At 39.9% G+C, this 19288-nt stretch overlaps 1 protein-coding gene across 1 annotated transcript in view; it reads right to left on the reverse strand.

The window, feature by feature from the left end:
* The window catches only part of TACC1 (transforming acidic coiled-coil containing protein 1), a 74698-nt gene extending 73751 nt beyond the window's left edge, over positions 1-947 (reverse strand). The window contains exon 1 of the mRNA XM_044659541.1: positions 787-947. Within this exon, the coding sequence (XP_044515476.1) occupies positions 787-947 (161 nt within the window). The remainder of the gene's footprint in view (positions 1-786) is intronic.
* Between the last annotated feature and the right edge of the window lie 18341 nt (positions 948-19288).

The raw sequence follows: 19288 nt of genomic DNA on the forward strand, positions 1-19288 counted from the left end.
CGCCGCCGCCACAGATCTGAAACCTGGCAGTTTCCCGAGGCCAGGCCGGACCAGCACCTGGGTCTCTCCCCAAGAGGGCACGATCATTCATTCCGACCAACACACCAACCACAATTCTGACCACAAGCAGGGTCCGGGTTTCGGAACCCCAACCTGCTTCAGGCTCACTGAGTTCGGAACTCAGGAGTCCATCAATCACCCTTCTTGGCTATCCTGCTGGGTGGGTGGCAGGTCGGGAGGCGACCATTTCACAGCCACTCGAGGCCACCGGGCCAGCCTTGGCCAAACCTGCCCCTACCTTTCTTATTATCGCTGCTGCATTTTTTGTGACCCTCCATCAGGGCCCCAGATCTATCGCGGGGGGGGGGAGGGGGGGCCGCGGGGATGACCCCTTTCCAAGAAGGATTTCCAAGTTCCAGAGCTGTGAATCAACCACACTGAATGCCCGTGAGCTCATTATCTTCTCTGAAGCTAGCAGAAAGGAGACATTATCCAGATCAAGAAGGGGGGTTGGGGAGGGAGGGTAAAGAAGCGCTAACAGATTTGGTGGGTTTTCAGGTAGTTAGTAGGGGGATGGGAAAACGGTAAAAACATCCCCACAAAATACCATCTACAGAAACGAGAGAGAACAGTGACCCCTAGGGCATTATGGAAGCCGTGGGAAGGGGGGAAATGAAAAGGAAAAAAATCAACAACACAGAATGTACGGCACATGGATGCGAGAGGGAAGGAGGCACGAGTTCGAAACCTGGGACTCCAGCCAAACTAGGGATGCTGCATACTTGCCTGAAACTCAAAGACTTGGTCTCCGCTTGGGAATCGTCTTCTTCGGCCTCTCCCTCAGGTCCCCGGTCCTCGCCATCAGCAGCACCTCCGCCGTGAACGGCGGACCAGGTCCACTTGGCCCACTGGACCGGGGACAAGATCTGCCATGGGCTGAAGGCCATGAGCACGGCTATGCCCTCCCTGGCCCCCCAAGAGGGCAAAGGAGACGGAGGGTGAGGGATGCAATCCTTTCCCCACCCCTATTAATCCCGTTTCTTTCAAAATGGAGGGAAACAGTGACACCCGCCTGTGGATATTTCTGGCCTCTGGCCGGGGCAACGCGGATGTGGTTAGACGTGCACGGTCGATCACCGCCCTCTTCTCTCCCGGAGCTTCCTCCCCGGCCCCGAGGCGCCGCTGCCCCAGCCCCGGGCTCGGCTTCTCCTCCCCACGATCCAATCAGCGCGGAGCTCTGGCGAGAGAGAATCGTGGCTCCCGCTTCTCAGAGATGCCAGCCGAGGCTGCGGGAGGAAGCCGCCCCCTCACTCATCCTCATCCCTCCCGACCTCCCTCCAACGCCAAACTATGCCTGGCTCGCCCCAGCCCCAACTGCGGGAAGAATCAGCTGGCTGCCAGATATGAGACCCTCTCCCGGCCGGGCGGGGCTGCGCCGCTCCGCTCTCTCTCCGAGAGCCTCCCCTTCGGGATGTACCACTCACACCCGGCAGGGGGGTTCGATTCGAAAGCTTTGAAGCTTGTCGCAATGGCGGCGGATTCTCCCCCTCCTTTATGCCATATAGTCTGTTCCTGGACAGGCGGTGATTCATTTGTGGGAAGAAGTTTGAAGGGGGTTGGGGTTGGGGTGTAGAATTCAAACCGATCCTTCATCAACCCCCCCCTTTCCTGCTCCATAGCAACAGGAAACCCGTTTTCTGAATCTGCTTTTCCTTGTTTCCCTCACCCTACCTCCTCATCACTCTGTGAAGTTACTGGACTAAAGGGCTGTCACCAGGAATTCGCAAACCTCCACCACCAATCAATAGACATTTATTAAGAGCCTACTGTGTGCTAGAGCAGTTAGGTGGCACAGTGGATAGACTTACCTTTCCGAGTACAAATCTAGCCTCAAGACACTTTCTAGCTGTGTGACCCTGAGCAAGTCACTTAACCCTGTTTGCCTCAGTTTCCTCATCTGTCAAAAAACTGGAGAAGAAATGGCAAGGCACTCCACAATCTTTGCCAAGAAAATCCCAAATGGAGTCAGGAAGAATCAAAGATTCTTTGGTTGGCTGAAAATGTGCCAGGCATTGGGCTAAGCACAGGATCCAAAAAAGGCACAAAAGATACTTCCCTGCCCTTAAGAAGCTTACAGTCTAATGAAGGGGACAACAAACAACAAATACAGTATTTACAGTGCAGGATGAGTAGGAAATAATGAACATAATGAAGACACTGGAATTAAAGGGAGTTAGGAAAGCCTTCCTTTAGAAGGTAGGAATTTATGGTCCAATCATTATGGAGAACAGTTCGGATCTATGCCCAAAGATCTATAAAACTGTATATTCTTTAACCTTGAAATAACACAGCTAAGTCTGTACCCTAAAGAGAGCAAAGAAAAGAGAAAAGATCCTATCAGTTCAAAAGTATTTATAACGGCTCTTTTTGTGTGGTGGCAAAGAATTGGAAACTTAGGAAATGCTGATGAAAGGATGAACAAGTTATTTCTATAGGATTGTGAGTGGTGTACTATCCTGCTTTAAGAAATACTGAGTAAGATAGTTTCAGAAAAACCTGAGAAGACTTTATATGAATTGATTCAAAGTGAAGTGAGCAGAACCAGGAGACCATTGTACACAGTAACAGCAATATTATAACAATGATCAACTGTTAAAGGTTTAGCTACTCTGAAACCCAGAAGAAAAACATGATTGATCACATGGGTTGATGGGGATATGATTGGGGATGTAAACTCTAAACAAGGGGTCGTAACGGCGCCTGAAAAAAAAAATGACTTTATGGCTCCTGCAGAAAGAGCCATATCTGGCCCTCAAAAGAGCCAGATATGGCTTGAGAGCCATACGTTGCTGACCCCTGCTCTAAATGATTACTCTAGTGCAAATATTAATAATATGGAAATAGGTCTTGATCAATGTACATGTAAAACCCAGTGGAATTGTTCATTGGCTATGGGAGGAGAGGAGGGAAAGAACACGAATCATGTAACCATGGAAAAATATTCTAAATGAATTAATTAAATTAATAAAAAAATTTTTTTAAAGCTTAGCTACTCTGATCAATATAATGACAAGATAATTCCAAAGAACTTATGATAAAAAATGCTATCTACCTCCAGAACCACAGAGAAAGATCTGAGAAACTCTTGAGTAAAGATTAAATCATACTTATTTCATTTTCTTTATGTTTCTTGCTTTTTATTTTTTCCAACATGGGTAATATGGAAATATATTTTGCATAACTTTTAATGTATAATTAATACCATACTGCTTGCTATATCAATAGGTACAGAAGGGTTGAATAAGAGGGGGAAAATTTGGAACTTAAAATTTTTTCTTAATTGATATAAAACAAAAATGGGATTTTAGTTGATACTTAAAGGAAGTCAAAGAGGTCAATAGTCAAGCAAGTGTTCCAGGTGGAGGGAACATCCAGAGAAAATGCCTGGCTTGGAGAGACTATCTTGTTTGTGGACCAGCCAGGAGAGGCCAGTGTTACTAGATCAAATAATATGTGTTGTGAGGTAAAATATAAGACTAGAAAGATAGAAGGGGGCCAGGTTATGAAGGACTTTGAATCATTAGTTTATTATAGTAATAATAACTAGCATTTATAATATTTTATGTTTATGGTTTGTATATATATATATGTTTACACATATATACACACACACATACACATGGTGTGTAACAACTTTAAGATGTTAAAGTTTTGAACTTCATTAAGGCTTTTGGGAAACCCTATGTAATCTCATTTGATACTTATGATATCCCTGAAAGTCAGCATTATTACTGTCCCCCATTTTACATATGAGAAAACTAAGGGTGGAAGGTTTAAGTAATCTGGCCTGGATCAAATAATCTGTAGGTACCTGAAAGAAAATTCAAAATCTGGTCTTTCAGATTCTTAAATTCAGAGCTCAATGGGCTACACTTATTTTAGACTGGTTTTGTTTGGCCCAGGAAAGGAGGGAAGTGAGGGGTAACAGTTTTAAGGGGATAAATGTAGGCTCTGTACAAGTTTAAGAGTAATGCCAACCATAAGTAGAATGGTCTGAGAGACAGTTGCCCATCCCTGGACGACTCCCAAGCAAAGGATACATGACCAATGGAGTGTGGTTGTTGGGGGGTGGAGGGGGTTCTCAGCAAGACACATTCTCAAAATTAATAATTAATAATAATAATAATAATAATTCCCCACAATCATATGACCCAACAGTAAAAAGGCCAATTCCCCATAACATATCTCCTACTAAGATGTAAGTCTATTTTTTTTTTCTGGATTACACATGTATTATCATGCAAAATATATTTCCATATTAGTCATTTTTGTAAGTAAATAATCTTATAAAACTGAAACCCAAATCATAAACCGAAACCCAAATCATATACCCAAATAAACAAGTGATAAATCATATGCTTTCATCTGCATTCCTACTCCAACAGTTCTTTCTCTGAAGGTAGATAGCATTCTTTTTCCCCAAGTCGGTCAGAATTGTCCTAGATCCTTGTATTGCTTTTAGTAGCAACGTCTATCACATTTGATGGGTCCAAAATATTGCTGTTACTTTGTATAATGTTCTGGTTCTGCTTATTTCACTCTGCATCAGTTCATGTAGGTCTTTCCAGCTCTTTCTGAAATCATCCTGTTCATCATTCCTTATAGCACAATAGTATTCCATCACCATCATAGACCATACTTTGTTTAGCCAATCCCCAATTAAGGGACAAACCTTTAGTTTCTAATTCTTTGCCACCATAAAAAGAGAAACTATAAATATGTTTGTACAAAGGGGCCCTTTCCTATTTTTTTAATAATATGGTAAATCTAAATGGATAAATCCCTTCCCTCCCTCCAATAACTTCTTGCTTCCCAAAATAAATTCCAATAATAAATGAAAGGACTTTCACTCTCCACTTCTTCAACCCTGTCAGCTAGACTCAGAGAACCTCTAATCACTTCTCCTAGTCCAGGCTCCCAAAAGTAGGATGGCAATAACGGAGATAGACTAAGTTAAGATACAGGAATCAGAATCTGGGGAACAGTCCTATTCCCTAAACAGTCCTATTCCCTAAAAACATGTTGGAAGATCTTGCCCTTCCCTCCTACCCTTGGAATCTGGAAAATGCTCATTAGTATTTTCCCATCTGTAATATGGGAGTGTTGAATAAAATGACTCCAAGGACCCTTTTAGGTCTGAAATCCAAACATGCTATAAATGGTGATCCAATAGAATTTGAGGCACACGCACACACACACACACACACATACCCTCATTAAAAAACAAACTATGAAAACGAAACAGCATTTGGAGAGTGTGACGTACAGGAGTTTCGAGCCAAAGTTGTTAAATTACACAGCATGATATTCTAGGCTTCTTCAGCTTTATATTTCTCTCACTTAAAAAAAAAATTAAGAAGGCTTCTGCTTCATTCCATCACTTTCTTTCGGGCTTATATAGTTAGCTGCTTCAGAAGCGAGGCAACAGGCCTGAGTGAAAGCAGTGTTAAAAATAAAACCCTCTCCATTCCTGGAGGCAGAGAAGGAACAGCTGAGCCCCAACTAGCCTTCTTGTTTCAATAAGGAGGATTCCCACCCCCACCCCTCACCAAATCACTTCTTTCTTATGGATATTAAAGAAAGGAATACTGGAGGTTACCATGGACCCATGGGACACAGTTTCAAATGCCCACCTTCAATTCAATTCAGTAAACACTTGTTAAGAATCTACTATGAAACAGGCCCAGGTTAAGGTCTGGAGATACAAAAAGGAAGCAAAAAGCAGTCCCTGCCCTCGAGGAACTTGCTGTCTAATGGGGAATAAAGCAAGCAAACAAACTACGTGGGAAAAATGGGAAATAATAAATTGAGGGAAGGCACTAGAATGAGGGAGGATTAGGAAAGGTTTCCAATAAAAGATGAGATTTCCGTGGATTTAAAGAAAGCCAGGGGCCGCTGGGTAGCTCAGTGGATTGAAGTTAAGGGCTTAAAAACAAACAAACAAATAAATGAATGAATGAATAAATAAATAAACAAACAAACAAATAAATAAATACATGAATGAATAAATAAATAGATGAAGCCAAAGAGGTCAGCAGGCTGATTGGAACAACTGGGAATGTTCAGAAAATAATGCCTGGAGCTAAGAGATTAGAAATTTAAACTGATCATTTTTTTAAACATATTTTTAATTCATTAAAATAACATTTTATTTTAGAATATAATTTCATATAGAATATAATAAAATAACATTTTATATTAGAATAACATTTAATTAATTAAAATAACAATAAAACAATTGTTTTATTTTATATATATTATATATATAACAAAAAACAATAAAATAATTAAACCACTACTTGTTACATAAATAACATATTTTTAGAAAAAAAGAACCATATTTTTGAAAACAAAATTAATGAAAAGAATGGCATTGTTTTACATATTTTTGTAAATTTCTTTAATGTCTGGTTTAAAAGGAGAAGTAGGGCAACTAGGTAGCTTAGTGCAGAGAATGTCAGATCTGGAATCAGAAGAACCTAGGTTCGAATCTGGCCTCAGACACTTCCTAGCTGTGTGACCCTGGAAAAGTCATTCAACCCCAATTGCCTAGTCTTTCCTGCTCTTCTGCCTTAGAATCCATATTGATTCTAAGACAGAAGGTAAGGGTTTAAAAAAAAGAGGTAGGAGAGAGACAACTAGATAAAATGCTCTTACCTAGGACCACAGTTTATAAAGAACTGGGTCTGGAGTTAGGAAGACAATTCAAATCTGCAACACTGGGCAAGTCACTTAACCTCCATATGCCTCAGTTTCCTGAACAGTAAAACAGGGATGATAATAATAATAGCACCTACCCATCTAGGATTATTGAGATAATAGCTATAAATTGCTTAGCATAGTGCCTGGAACTTAGTAGGAACTTAATAAATTCTTGTTTCCTTATCTGCAAAATTAAAAGTATAGACTAATTTACTTCTATGGTTACTTCCAGTTATAAATCAAAAGATCTCAGGGTCTTAGCTCCCTTACCTATAAAATAAAAAGGTTAAAATGAAAGATCTCTAAGGTCTTTGCCAAATCTAAAATCCTATAGTCCTCACTGTTAGGCAGTTCTGAGAGGCAACATAGCTATTAGACAATATGGGGAATCAGGAGAGTATGGGTTTGACATTATACCCCTCTGGACAATTATTAACTATGTAATTATGAGCAAGCTAATTAACCTCCCTGAACCTCAGTTTCCTCCTCTGTTTTGTGGTAAGGCTCAAATAATGTATGCATTGAGTCAGCTAGTTGGCCCAGTGGATAGAGCATGGGGTCTGAGGTCAGGAAGACCCAAGTTTAAATCAAGCCTCAGATATTTATTAGTTATCTGATCCTGGGCAAATCACTTAACCTTTGTTTGCCTCAGTTTCCTGAACTATAAAATGGGGAACTTACCTCCCAGGGTTCTTGTGAGGACAAAATGAGATAATATATATTTATAGTAGTAATCACAGTAGGCGCTATGTAAATGTTTTTCCCTTCCTTTTTCTCCTTCTGTCACTTAATGAATATCTATTTCTTTCCTTCCTTCCAAGGAATCATTTAACAAGCATTTATTAAGCCCTTATCGTGTTTCTGGGCTGCGAGGTGGCACCATGGTGCCCAGAGCATTAGGCCGAGAAGTCAAGAAATATCATCTTCCTGAGGTCAAATCTGGACTCAGACACTAGCTGTGTGATCCTGGGCAAGTCATTTAACCCTATTTGTCTGAGTTTCCTCCTCTGTAAAATGAGCCAGAGAAGGAAACAGCAAACCACTCTAGTATCTCTGCCAAGAAAACCCCAGAAGGGGTCACAAAGAGTGAGAAAAACTAGTGAACCAAAAATGCAAATCTTAATGTGAGCTGTTACTATATTTAAGGATAGACTAGATGCTTGGTTGTCGAAGATGTTTATGGGGAATTCTGATGCATGTTGCTGCTGTTAAAGATGAGGTCTTGGAGTCTCTTCAGAAACACAGATTCAGGGATTCTTCCACAGGTGAGAAAATGACCTAAAATGACTTTCTCTTGAGGCTAGACTAGAGGATCATTAATAGGGAGATAGCTAATTCCAAAGACATCTATAGATAGAAATTAATTTTGCCAGAGGCTAGATGGATCCCATTTACTTTTACAGTCTCATGCTCTGATGGAATTAAAAAGTAGGAGAGAAAAGTGAAAACTTTGGGGTTTTGTTTCCCTTAGAAAAAGGAGACTAAGGAAACAAACCAAAGAAGAGTAGAAATATTCCCTTCCTGACTCCACACACACAAAAAAAAAGACTGAGAAGAATCCTAGTTCCTTTTGGCTATAAAGCCTGTTTCCCTCATTTTAAAGATGAGAAAACAGGCCCAGGAATGATATATGAGCTGCTCAAGGTCACAAAGGTAATAAATAAAAGAGGTTGAATTTGAAAGAGGGACATGTGACTCCAATCCATTCTTTTTCTACTATACTACATATACTCCTATACTATATACATGGTATGTAATATTATACTATGCCATATACAAAGCACCTACCACCCAAACTGTATTCTATTTTGGTGAAAAAATATCAAGGGAAAGAAACAAGCTTTATTGGCTCTCAGCCTCAGTTTCTCATATGTAAAATGATCAGATTAGGTTATATTATTTTAAAATTCTCTTCTCCACTTAGTAGTTTATAAATGTATAAATTCAGCCACTTAGAAACAAGCAACTCTGGAAATATAGGTAAGATGGTATCGACTGAACTCAAAAGAAGGCTTCAGTGAATTAAGTCTTAAACTAGCTAGTAGATTAAAAAAGGGGTTAGAAGGGGTTTGCCAGGTTAAGAGGTGTAATCACCATACACAAAATGACTCAAATCTCAAATTTCCCCAGAATGCTTTGCCTGCTGACTACAAACACTCCTACAACTCCCCCATCCTTCAAAACCCTTCACTTGACCCTGCCATCCCTTCAAGATAGCTTCATTTATCTCTCCTCCCTTTCATAGGCTTCCACTCATTTCTCAACTTCTTTTGACTTGGCTTCCAGGCTCATCAGAGCTGAAACTGCTCTTTCCAAGATCACCAACTATTTCTTAACTGCAGAATGCCACAGTCTTCTCTCAGTCTTCACCCTTCTTGACTCTTTGTAGCATTTGGCACTGCTAACCAACCCCTTCTCTTGGACATCCTCTTCTCTCTGAGCATTGCTAACATAGTTCTTTCTTGTTCCTCCTCTTATTTGTACAACTATTCCTTCTCGGTCATTCTCCTTGGCTGGATCTCAGCTGGTGCCACCTCTGGTTCATGGATGTATTCCAGAACTCTATCTGGTTGCCCTTTTCTCTTTTTTATTCTCTCTCTTGGAGAAGGCTTCCATGAGGCTGGGTAGATCAGGTATCCACCATGGGACCAGAGAACTTAAAAACAAACTGGCAAATGAGGTTTGTGCCATCAGAATTTAATTATTTGCTGTTTAAGGTGTCAACTTGGAAAAACATAGAACAATTAAAGGAGTCAGAAAAACCAAGTCTTTAATCAGGAAAGAGATAGGTCCATAATAATCAGCCGCTATCACAGAGCCAAGTGACAAAAACTACCCAGGGTCAAAACCCTGGGGCTCTGGGGACAGTATCTCTGGGAGGACCAACGTGTTAGAAGATTCTCCAAAGATAATAGAACTTGGGGATCTTATATACCTTTTGGGGAACTAAGGACAGGGAAGAATGATTGACTGGCTTTAACAAGGCTACAAGGAAATGAGGAGTCCTAGGCTGGATCATCAGAGAGAGGCAGATGCTTTACAATGGATACAAAAGGAAAGGGCTGAGCTACCTGGGAGAGGACTTTGATACAAAGGAGAAATTACTAAGACAAAAAGGGTACTTAACATTTGACTCTCTACTAGTCCTACCTAAACAGGGACCATTAAGTACTTTTAAGTTCTGTTGTTCAGTCTGAAATGGGTGAGTCTGGGACTGACCTCAGGGTGAGTTCTCAGGGGAGGGGGGGGCGGCAAAATTGGGGTTCCCAAAAAACCCAGTTGACAAAGGAGATGCTGTGTTGAGAGAATTTCATAATACTTCAAATCGCTCTGATTTCATCATTATAGGAAAGAATTCTCCAGAAATACAGGTCAGAACTCGTGCATGATTCTTCATTCCTTTTTTTTTTTTTTTTTTAAACCCTTAACTTCTCTGTATTGGCTCGTAGGTAGAAGAGTGGTAAGGGTGGGCAATGGGGGTCAAGTGACTTGCCCAGGGTCACATAGCTGGGAAGTGTCTGAGTGAGGCCAGATTTGAACCTAGGACCTCCCGTCTCTAGGTCTTATGATTCTTCATTCTATGGAAATCTCATCCATTTTCCCTTCAAAGTTATACTCTTGTTCTTTTACTATCTTGGCTTTGCCAGGAGCCTGGCTCTCTATCTGTCCTTCATTCTTGCTATATGACTGGTCCACCTCCATTATCGGTCATAGATGTTCTTTAATCATATCTTTCATAAAATGTCTCTTGTTCAAGTCATAACTCCTACAAGTTAGGCTGGGCAACCAGTTGAGACAAGAAACATGCAAGATATATTCTTACAACACAGGTCACCCAAGCACTATAAATCACAGTCTCCAAGGATCTACCATCATTATCTAAGGACAGGTTAATGAGAGTCTATCTGAAATAATATCTGAAAACTTTACCCTACACCCCACCAAAAAAGGGCCTGGCTTGTCTTCACAAATCTTTTCTACATACTCCTAGTGCCTCATTCCTCCAGGAAAAACCACCACCTAACCCTCAAACAAACACAAAGTTGTCTTTCCAGAATGCAAAAGTTTCTGCAAAGATAAGGGGAAAGAAGACTCCTAAAGGAGTTGGTGAGTTAAAAGACAGCTACAAAGTTCCAATATTAAGGGAGAACAGGGTGTTAGTGAGAGACACTCCCACCAGCTAAGGACAGGAGATAGCCTTTAGAGATAATACAGTCCTGAAGCCTTGGGTGTGGCTGAAAAGGGGAGAAAGATAAAAAGGGAACCCCAGAGATGTAAGAAAGGCTGTGGAAAAACTCACTTATTCATATCACCTCTAAGTAAAAGAAGCCCAAAGTAAAATAAACTTATCTTATTGAACCAGGTCTGTTTTGTGGTTTGGTCTCTTTCATGAATTCTCAAAAAGATTTCAATTCCTGGTGTCCAGCCTTTTATTATGGAGCCAAACTTAAATGCTACTAATCCTCTTGGGCCCTCCTTCTCTTAAGACCCAAATCCAAAGTTTTTCCAACTAGGAAGATATGGCCCTAGCTTGTGTTCTATTGGAAGGAAGGAAAGGCACAATTATTTATTAAGTACTCTGCACCAGGCTTTGTGCTAAGTGCTTTGCAGATATCTTACTCTAAACTCATAAGAATTCTATGAGATTAGATGCTATTATTATTCCCATTGTCCAGCTTAAGAAATTGAGGTGAACAGAAGTTAACGTGCCCAGGGTTACACAGCTAGTAAATGATTGAGAGTGGATTTGAAATCTCATCTCCCTAACTCTAGACTCAAAGTTCTATCCACTGCCAGATGACACAGTGGATCGAGTGCTAGGCCTAGAGTTCAAATCTTCCTGAATTCAAATCTGACTTCAGAAACTTAGTTGTTTGACCCTGGGCAAGTTACTTAACTTCTGTTTACCTCAGTTTCCTCAGCTGGACAATTTGCTCCAGTTTCTTCATCTCTAAAATGAGCTGGAGAAGATGAAATGGCAAACCACTCGAGTATCTTTGCCAAGAAAACCCCAAATGGGATCAGGAGTAAGGATTGAAAAAACAATTGAATAACAACAGTCCATCAAAAATCTTTCCTGGTTTCCTTAGATTTTTTTATACCCTAAAATAGAATTTGTCCAGGCCAAATGGCCTATTACTCTTTCACCATCTCACGCAGCTCAGTGTTCAGTTTATTAATCATCTTTGTTCTGTTCTCATTCTGCAGGATCATTTATTCTAGATGCGAAACAGGAAATGAGTAGAAGGTGATCCAAAGGCCTTAGTGCAGTTTTAAGCTTTAAAAACCATAGTTTTCTACCTTCTCTGGATTAACCAACTTCATTCTTCCATCTGCTCAGAGGAAGGATCTTATTACTTCCAGTTCCTCCCTCATCTGCCAATATAACCAAAAGCCCTTTTTGTTTGTTTGTTTTGCCTTTATTATAAAGTTGCATCCCTGCCACTCACTCCTTCGATATTTATTCTTAGTTACATGCCCTTGCCTATACTGTATAAGCGTTTTTCTAAAGGCATAGCTTGTTGCTGGGAGGTCTCATTTACCTTCTTGGTAAAGCCGCTGATTCAGTTCCCCACCTTCTGTGCATTGGCATAGAAACATCTGAACCTCTTTGTCAGTGAAGGGGGTGGGGTGGGGAGCTGCTGGTATGGTTGGATGGATGGGCTTCTATAAATAGTCAGGCTTGCAGGCGCTGGAGAGCCAGATTGTCCACTGCATCTTGAAACGTGTACCTTAATGATCCAGCATGAAGCCCAAGAATCCAAAGAGTTGCACATAACTGAAACAACTGAACAACACTGGCACGAGCTTTGAAAAGCCTGGGCGAGCTCTCTCCAGAGCTGGTGGAAGAGTGTGGACCAGCCCAACACAAACCCAACCCCATAACACCAATGTTTTTCCAATAAAGCTTACGTGGCATGAGAATCACGGACAATCACAATCTAGAAAGAATTCAATTATAAATAATCCAGATTAATGGAAAAGCACATGGGAAACATGAAAAGACTACAGAAAATCACCAACAACCTTTCAGCTCTAATGTCTATCAACATCTATGTAAGAAGAGGCATAAAGTACATTTTCTTTCTTTCTTTCTTTTTTTTTTTTAAAACCTTTACCTTCCATCTTGGAGTTAATACTATGTATTGGTTTGCCCAGGGTCACACAGCTGGGAAGTGTCTGAGGCCAGATTTGAACCTAGGACCTCCCATCTCTAGGCCTGGCTCTCAGTCTACCAAGCTACCCAGCTGCCCCCCCATAAAGTACATTTTAAAAAACACAAAGGACCAGATGAGGAGGCGGGACAGTTATTTGGCTATAACATGAAAAAATAATTCATCTGATATTCTAGTACTCCTGAGGTGCTAAAAGGACAAGAGAAAATTCAATAATGCTCAGGATACCGCATGTTGTGAACCTGGGTAACTGGAAACAAAGTAGAGCCCTAGTCAAAAAGAGGAAAAGGAAGTTCATTAATGGGATGGGTTTGGGGAAAAGATGAGTTCTGTTTTGGACACCTACCTTGAGACCATTCAGTTGTTTGTTTGTTTTTTTTTAATCCTTACCTTCTGTCTTAAAATTGATATTGATTCCAAGGCAGAAGGGTTACTTTGGGGTTAAGTGATTTGCCCAGTGTCATATGGCAAGGAAGTATCTAAAGCCACATTTGAATCTAAGACTTCCTATCTCTAGTCCCCAAGCCATTCAGTTCTAGGTAGTCCACTAGGCTATTGGTGGAGCTCCAGAGATTTGTGAGCTATCTCCCTAGAGATGAGTAAATTTTGGGGAACTAAGGTCACCAAGGAATCTGCTGTATGTTTGGAAACTAAATCACTGACTGGTCAGAAATACAATTAAAGTATTTTAAATTTAAATATCTAAAGGAAGAGGAAAGGAGCTTGGAAGTACTGGATCTCAAAAAAATACTACTAAGCAATAATCATTACAACCATAGAAAAGTTGTTCAATCAGTGGAAATGCTAGATCCAGAGGCAATTGAACATAGCAGTATAGTGTTCAAAGACAACTACTGGGGTAAGAATTCATCATTCAATAAAAACCACTGGGGACATTGGGAAGAAGTCTGGCAAAAATTAGATATAGAGCAATTTTTCACACCATGTACCACAATAAGCTCCAAATATATATGACCTACATATAAAAGGTCATATAATCAACAATTGAGATAGTTCTTATAACTCTGGATAGGGAAAGAGTTCTTGATCAAACAAGGGACCACAGGTGATAAAATGGACAATCTCAATTATAAAGAATTTAAAAGGCTTTACATTAATGAAAACATTATCTCTTATACATAATTTCTATTTTGTTAAGTTCTATTTAGGATCAAAGAAGATATCTAGTCTTCCAACTTATTGATCATGTGACCCCAAAGTCTTTTTAATAGTAGCAATGCAGTTAGAATTAGGAGAATATGTAACCAGGGGAAAAGTCTTTACCAGCAAATTTCTCTGACATCCAAATTCAATAGGAAATTAATGCAAATATGAAAGAGCAAGAGCTATTCCCCAATGAATAAATGATCAAAAGACAGACTATGCAGTTCTCAAAGGAAGACATATATGCTATCAATAATAATATGGGGGTGGTGCTCAAAATGACTAATAAGAGAAACAAACATTTAAAATCTCAGATTCTTCCTTGCATCCCTCAGATTGGCAAAGATGATAATAAAAGGAAAATGTTGATGGTTGAGAGACTTTGAATGAATGCATGAAAAAGTACTTCTGCTGAACTCCCTCAGAGCAGATTGTCTTTGAGAAGATAGTCTGAAGAGATTGTTTTCTGAAGATAGATAGTCTTCTGGCTGGGGAGTCTTTGAGGGAGCTTTGCTGGAGGCTAAGGCTTGGATCATGGATCTCAATTTAGACTCTGACTCCTGGACTACTTCCTTGGGTGAGTGAAAGGCTGACTCCTTTCCTAGTTTCCTAAGAGACTAGCTTCCATCTTGGAGGAGGCCAAGTGGATACTCACCATCAGCCTTCCTGGTTGAGAGTTAATTTCTGCCTGGATTAGGCAGGCCTGGAGTAAACATTTAGGTTCACAGGATAGATAACCTCTCTAACCTCTTCACATTTCTCTACTTTATTGTTTCCTCTCCATTTTGTAATATTTGTAAATAAATTTCTGACTCGAGATATAATAAATATTGGTGACCATGTAATCTCATAAAATCATTGTCCAACCATTACATTTAACCTTGTAAAGGTTCTTCAAAGTCCTTGAGAGTGTCTTTGCTCTTTTTTGCTTCTCATTTAGGTAAAAGTGCATTTGGCTTTCAGGACTGTTGTGAGGGTTATTTAGCAATTAATTTAGTATTAGTGTTGGACCTAGCAGGAAGGGCTGGAGGATTCCAAGATGGAATGAAGGAGCAGGAAGTGGGGCTTGTGCTCTGAGAGAGACTCCATTAGTGGTTGGGACATAACTGTTGCTAACCCTGGGAGATCTCAGAGTAAGGAAAAAAATTGCATCCAGATTCCCTGGGATCCTGAGAGTTGAAGGCTTTCAGCAAGTGGACAACTGACCTGCAGAGCAGCACTAAGTGGGGAAGTGGTTTGTGATCTGGTGGACAGAATTTCAAACTCACTCTCCCTACCTGGTTACCTTGGATCACCTGGTAGAGTTGGCTCTTGGCATCCTGTGACCGTCCTTGGATTACCATAAGACCCCAATTGGCCCTTTAGCTGAGCTGACCAAACCTGGCTGGAACTAGGATTGGAGGAGCCTCCCTGTGACTTCAGTACTGCTTCCTTTGGGCCCTGCCTGGCTTAGGTCAATAGGATAGTGTAGTTAAGTCCTTCCCTGCCCCCTGTGGTTTGCCCTTAGGTTTCAAGTATAGAATCCCTTATTCCCATCCTTCATTATTATTTCCCTCAATTAAACTGTATAAACTTTTACCTTAGCCTGCTGGTTCCATAGACCCTGGTTCCTAGGGTGGCTAAGTGACTGTTGGGCCAACTGCCATTCCTGTTTTAGTTAAAAGCTTGGTAGTAAACCCTGGTCTCCCTATCCTGGTTGGTCCTGTCTCTCCTTCAACCCAGTGTGAACCCACAAACCATTTAGTTACATTTTAATAATAATAGTTAACATCCCTGGTGCCTCACCATTACAGGGTAAATGGCTAGGCCATTTGGATTTCACTCTCTCCAGTAGAGTGTAAATGCTCTCAGCTCAAGACCCCAATGTCCAGTACCTTACCTTGCCAGATCATCTTTAGAATTTTCCTAAGACAATTCAAATGGCGACCTTTCAATTTTCTGGACTGCTACTGGTATCCAGGTTTCACCAGCATACAACAACGAGGTCAGCACAATGGCTCTGTGCATCTTCAACTTGATAGGCAGCCTAATACCTCTTCTCTATTACACTTTCACAGCCTCCAAAGAACTCATTCTGCCATGAATGCATTAACCTCATCATCTATGTGGACATCCCCGGAAAGTTTATATTGGTAGATAGTTATAAACAAACTAAACAAAAGCTCTATGCCCTCAATCATTTTTAAGAGTATAAAGGGATTATGAGACAAAAAAAATTTGAAAATATTTTATTAGGCTAAATTACTACAAATAACAAAATCAAAAACAGCTCCTGCAATAAAAGAGCTTCCGTTCTAGTGGGAGTAAAAACATATGAAGGCTACAGGGTTGCATAGGTTATGAGATGGCTGGAGAATAAGTGGGAAGTGAAAAATGCCAGAGAGCATCCCTTCAAATTTTAATCTTCATCACTTTAAAGAAAAGACTAAACAATTTGTAGCATATGATTCTGATGGAATACTACTGAGCCATAAGAAATAACAACAAATTAATTTTAGAAAATTGGAAAGATCTACATGAAATCATGAAGAGTGAAATGAGAAGAATGAAAAGAATATTACATACAGCAACAGAAATATTGTCTAAAGGAGTGTATGTTCACTTCCAGGAAAAAATCTAATAAATAACAGTTTTTTATATATATATACATATTATATATATATACATATATATTTTTTAGATGCTGCCTTTTCTAATGAGAGGGAAAGAAGAAGGGAAGGGTTTAGCTGGGTATTTTAATGTAACAAACAAATAAATAAATTTAAATTAAAGAAAAAGGCCAAAGAGGAAAGGCATGCCTTTGCTAGTTCTTCCTTTTTGAAGAGGACAAATGACTTCATGGGTGATGGATTTAAGTGAGGCAAAGGTACACAAACTTATTAGCCTCTCTTTTCCAGAATTATCTAAGTCTATATGCAAGACAAAAGTCAGGATGACTAGTGATCAGTAGATGACTTTGGTGTCTTTGATGTCTGATCAAGCCCTAAGCACCCCATAGAGCCTGCTTCCACCATAACTTTTGTAATAATTTCTTCTCATCCACTTATTCAACCAGGGGGAAGTCTCCCCATTCTTGGAGCAGACACCTCCTGATTCACTTTGAGGCACTTTGAGGCCTGTTAGTTAGCTTGCCTGCCCAGATGCTTTGACCAGAGTGTGGTCCCTGATCATGCAATAGCTTCTTGGCCTAACTTCTGGGAAGGACACTGAATAATCTTGACCAAGCAATACCACTGCTAGGAATATACCTCAAAGAGATAAAACATAAAGAAGGAGATGTATGGGTTGTTGTTATTAAATGGTATCTCATTCTTTGTGACTCCATTTGGGGATTTCTTGACAAACTGGTTTGTCATTTCCTTCTCCAGCTCATTTTACAAATAAGGAACTAAGACATACATATATCTTAAGTTAAGTGTTAAGTGACTTGCTTTCATCTCCATGTTGAGAGCTGATGGACTGTAGGTACAGAATGAGATATTTTTCAGATAGCCATTACAACATAAATATATTAGGATTGATTAAACTATTGTTATAGGGGAGGGTTTTTATTTGAATTGAGAGGGTAGTGATAGTTACACACACAAAAAAAAGAAAGAAAAAAAACAGACAAAAATGTAAAAAAAAAAACAAAACCAGAAAATGGGAAGTAAGTTCAGAAATAAACGAACAAGACAATGTTGACATTACTACATTAAATTTAATATGTCTTTTAAAAATCAAGTTCTATTTAACAGTCACAATTTTAGACACAATCCTCATTTTCTAGCTTTCCTGGTATGTTTGTGTTTATTTTCATTTATTTATTTATTTTTTAAATTTTAAACCCTTAACTTCTGTGTATTGACTTATAGGTGGAAGAGTGGTAAGGGTGGGCAATGGGGGTCAAGTGACTTGCCCAGGGTCAGCTGGGAAGTGTCTGAGGCCAGATTTGAACCTAGGACCTCCTGCCTCTAGGTCTGGCTCTCAATCCACTGAGCTACCCAGCTGCCCCCTATGTTTGTGTTTACTGATGAATCTTTAGTTCATAATAAAAGTAAGTTAGATGGAAAATATAGGGAGAAAAGAGCCTTGTGAGAGCCTGTGGGGGTTCACTCTCTTTTTGGATAAAGGCATGTGTTTTACATACACCTGGACTTTGGAACATCTCTTTTCATCGTCCATAGACCTTTATAGTTCTATTTCTTTGCTGATTCTCTGGGTCAGTGAAATGTGACTATAATTTGAATTAAGTCCTTCACCCTCCAACTACTTAATACCTCCACTTGAGATAAAGCCCCAGAAAAAGATGACTTCTTTCTATTCTTTCTTAAATGGGGAAAATGGGCCTCTTTTTCACAGTTTAATCCAGTCTTCTCCTAAGAAGGTTAACAGATCCTCAAATAGCTATAACAGCTGGGCCTGCTCCCCTGCCACTCCCTGCTCAAAGAATCCTCCCTAGAGGCTTAGATTTAATAATTGCTGTCAAAACCCACCCTCTCATCCATTTTGCTGTGCATTAAAAATATGACATATGATTTCTTCCAAAGGTGCTCCATCAGAGGCCAAACATATTTTCATTAGGCTCTGAGTCTAGGGAACTTTATTTTAAAGACAAACATTTACAGAACCCTCATTCATAAAGGACATTCTTATTTACCAAACCAAAAAAGTGAAAACTGAACTTAATTTTAAAGAAAATAACAAACAAACTTTACTTTAAAAACACACAAATAAAAATAAGAGACCAAATAACATTTTTTTGGGGGGAGATAGCAGCATATGCCTGGGCATTCCAGACACACCTTGTACTCAGACCTATATTTCTCATCTTGCACAGCCACCAAACCCCACCCTCCCAAAACCATATCCCCAAAGATTCTTAATCTTTTTTTTGTGTTACAGACCCCTTTGACAGTTCTGTAAAGCATATGGACACCTTTTAGGAATAATGTTTTTAAATGTATAAAATAAAATATATAGGATTACAAAGAAAACCAATTATATTGAATCATAGCAATTTCCCAATCATTTAAGAAGGCTACTGACAAAGCATGTCTCCCACCTACCTCTTGGTGGAGAGGAGATGGATTGTAGGTGCAGAATGAGATATACCTTTTCAGGCAATCATTGTAACACAATTATGTTATGTTTGACTATCTTACTGTTACAAGGGAGGGCTTTTATTTGGGATGGATATATTTATG

This window comes from Gracilinanus agilis, chromosome 2, assembly GCF_016433145.1.
Source record: "Gracilinanus agilis isolate LMUSP501 chromosome 2, AgileGrace, whole genome shotgun sequence".
In the NCBI taxonomy this organism is placed as follows: Eukaryota; Metazoa; Chordata; class Mammalia; order Didelphimorphia; family Didelphidae; genus Gracilinanus; species Gracilinanus agilis.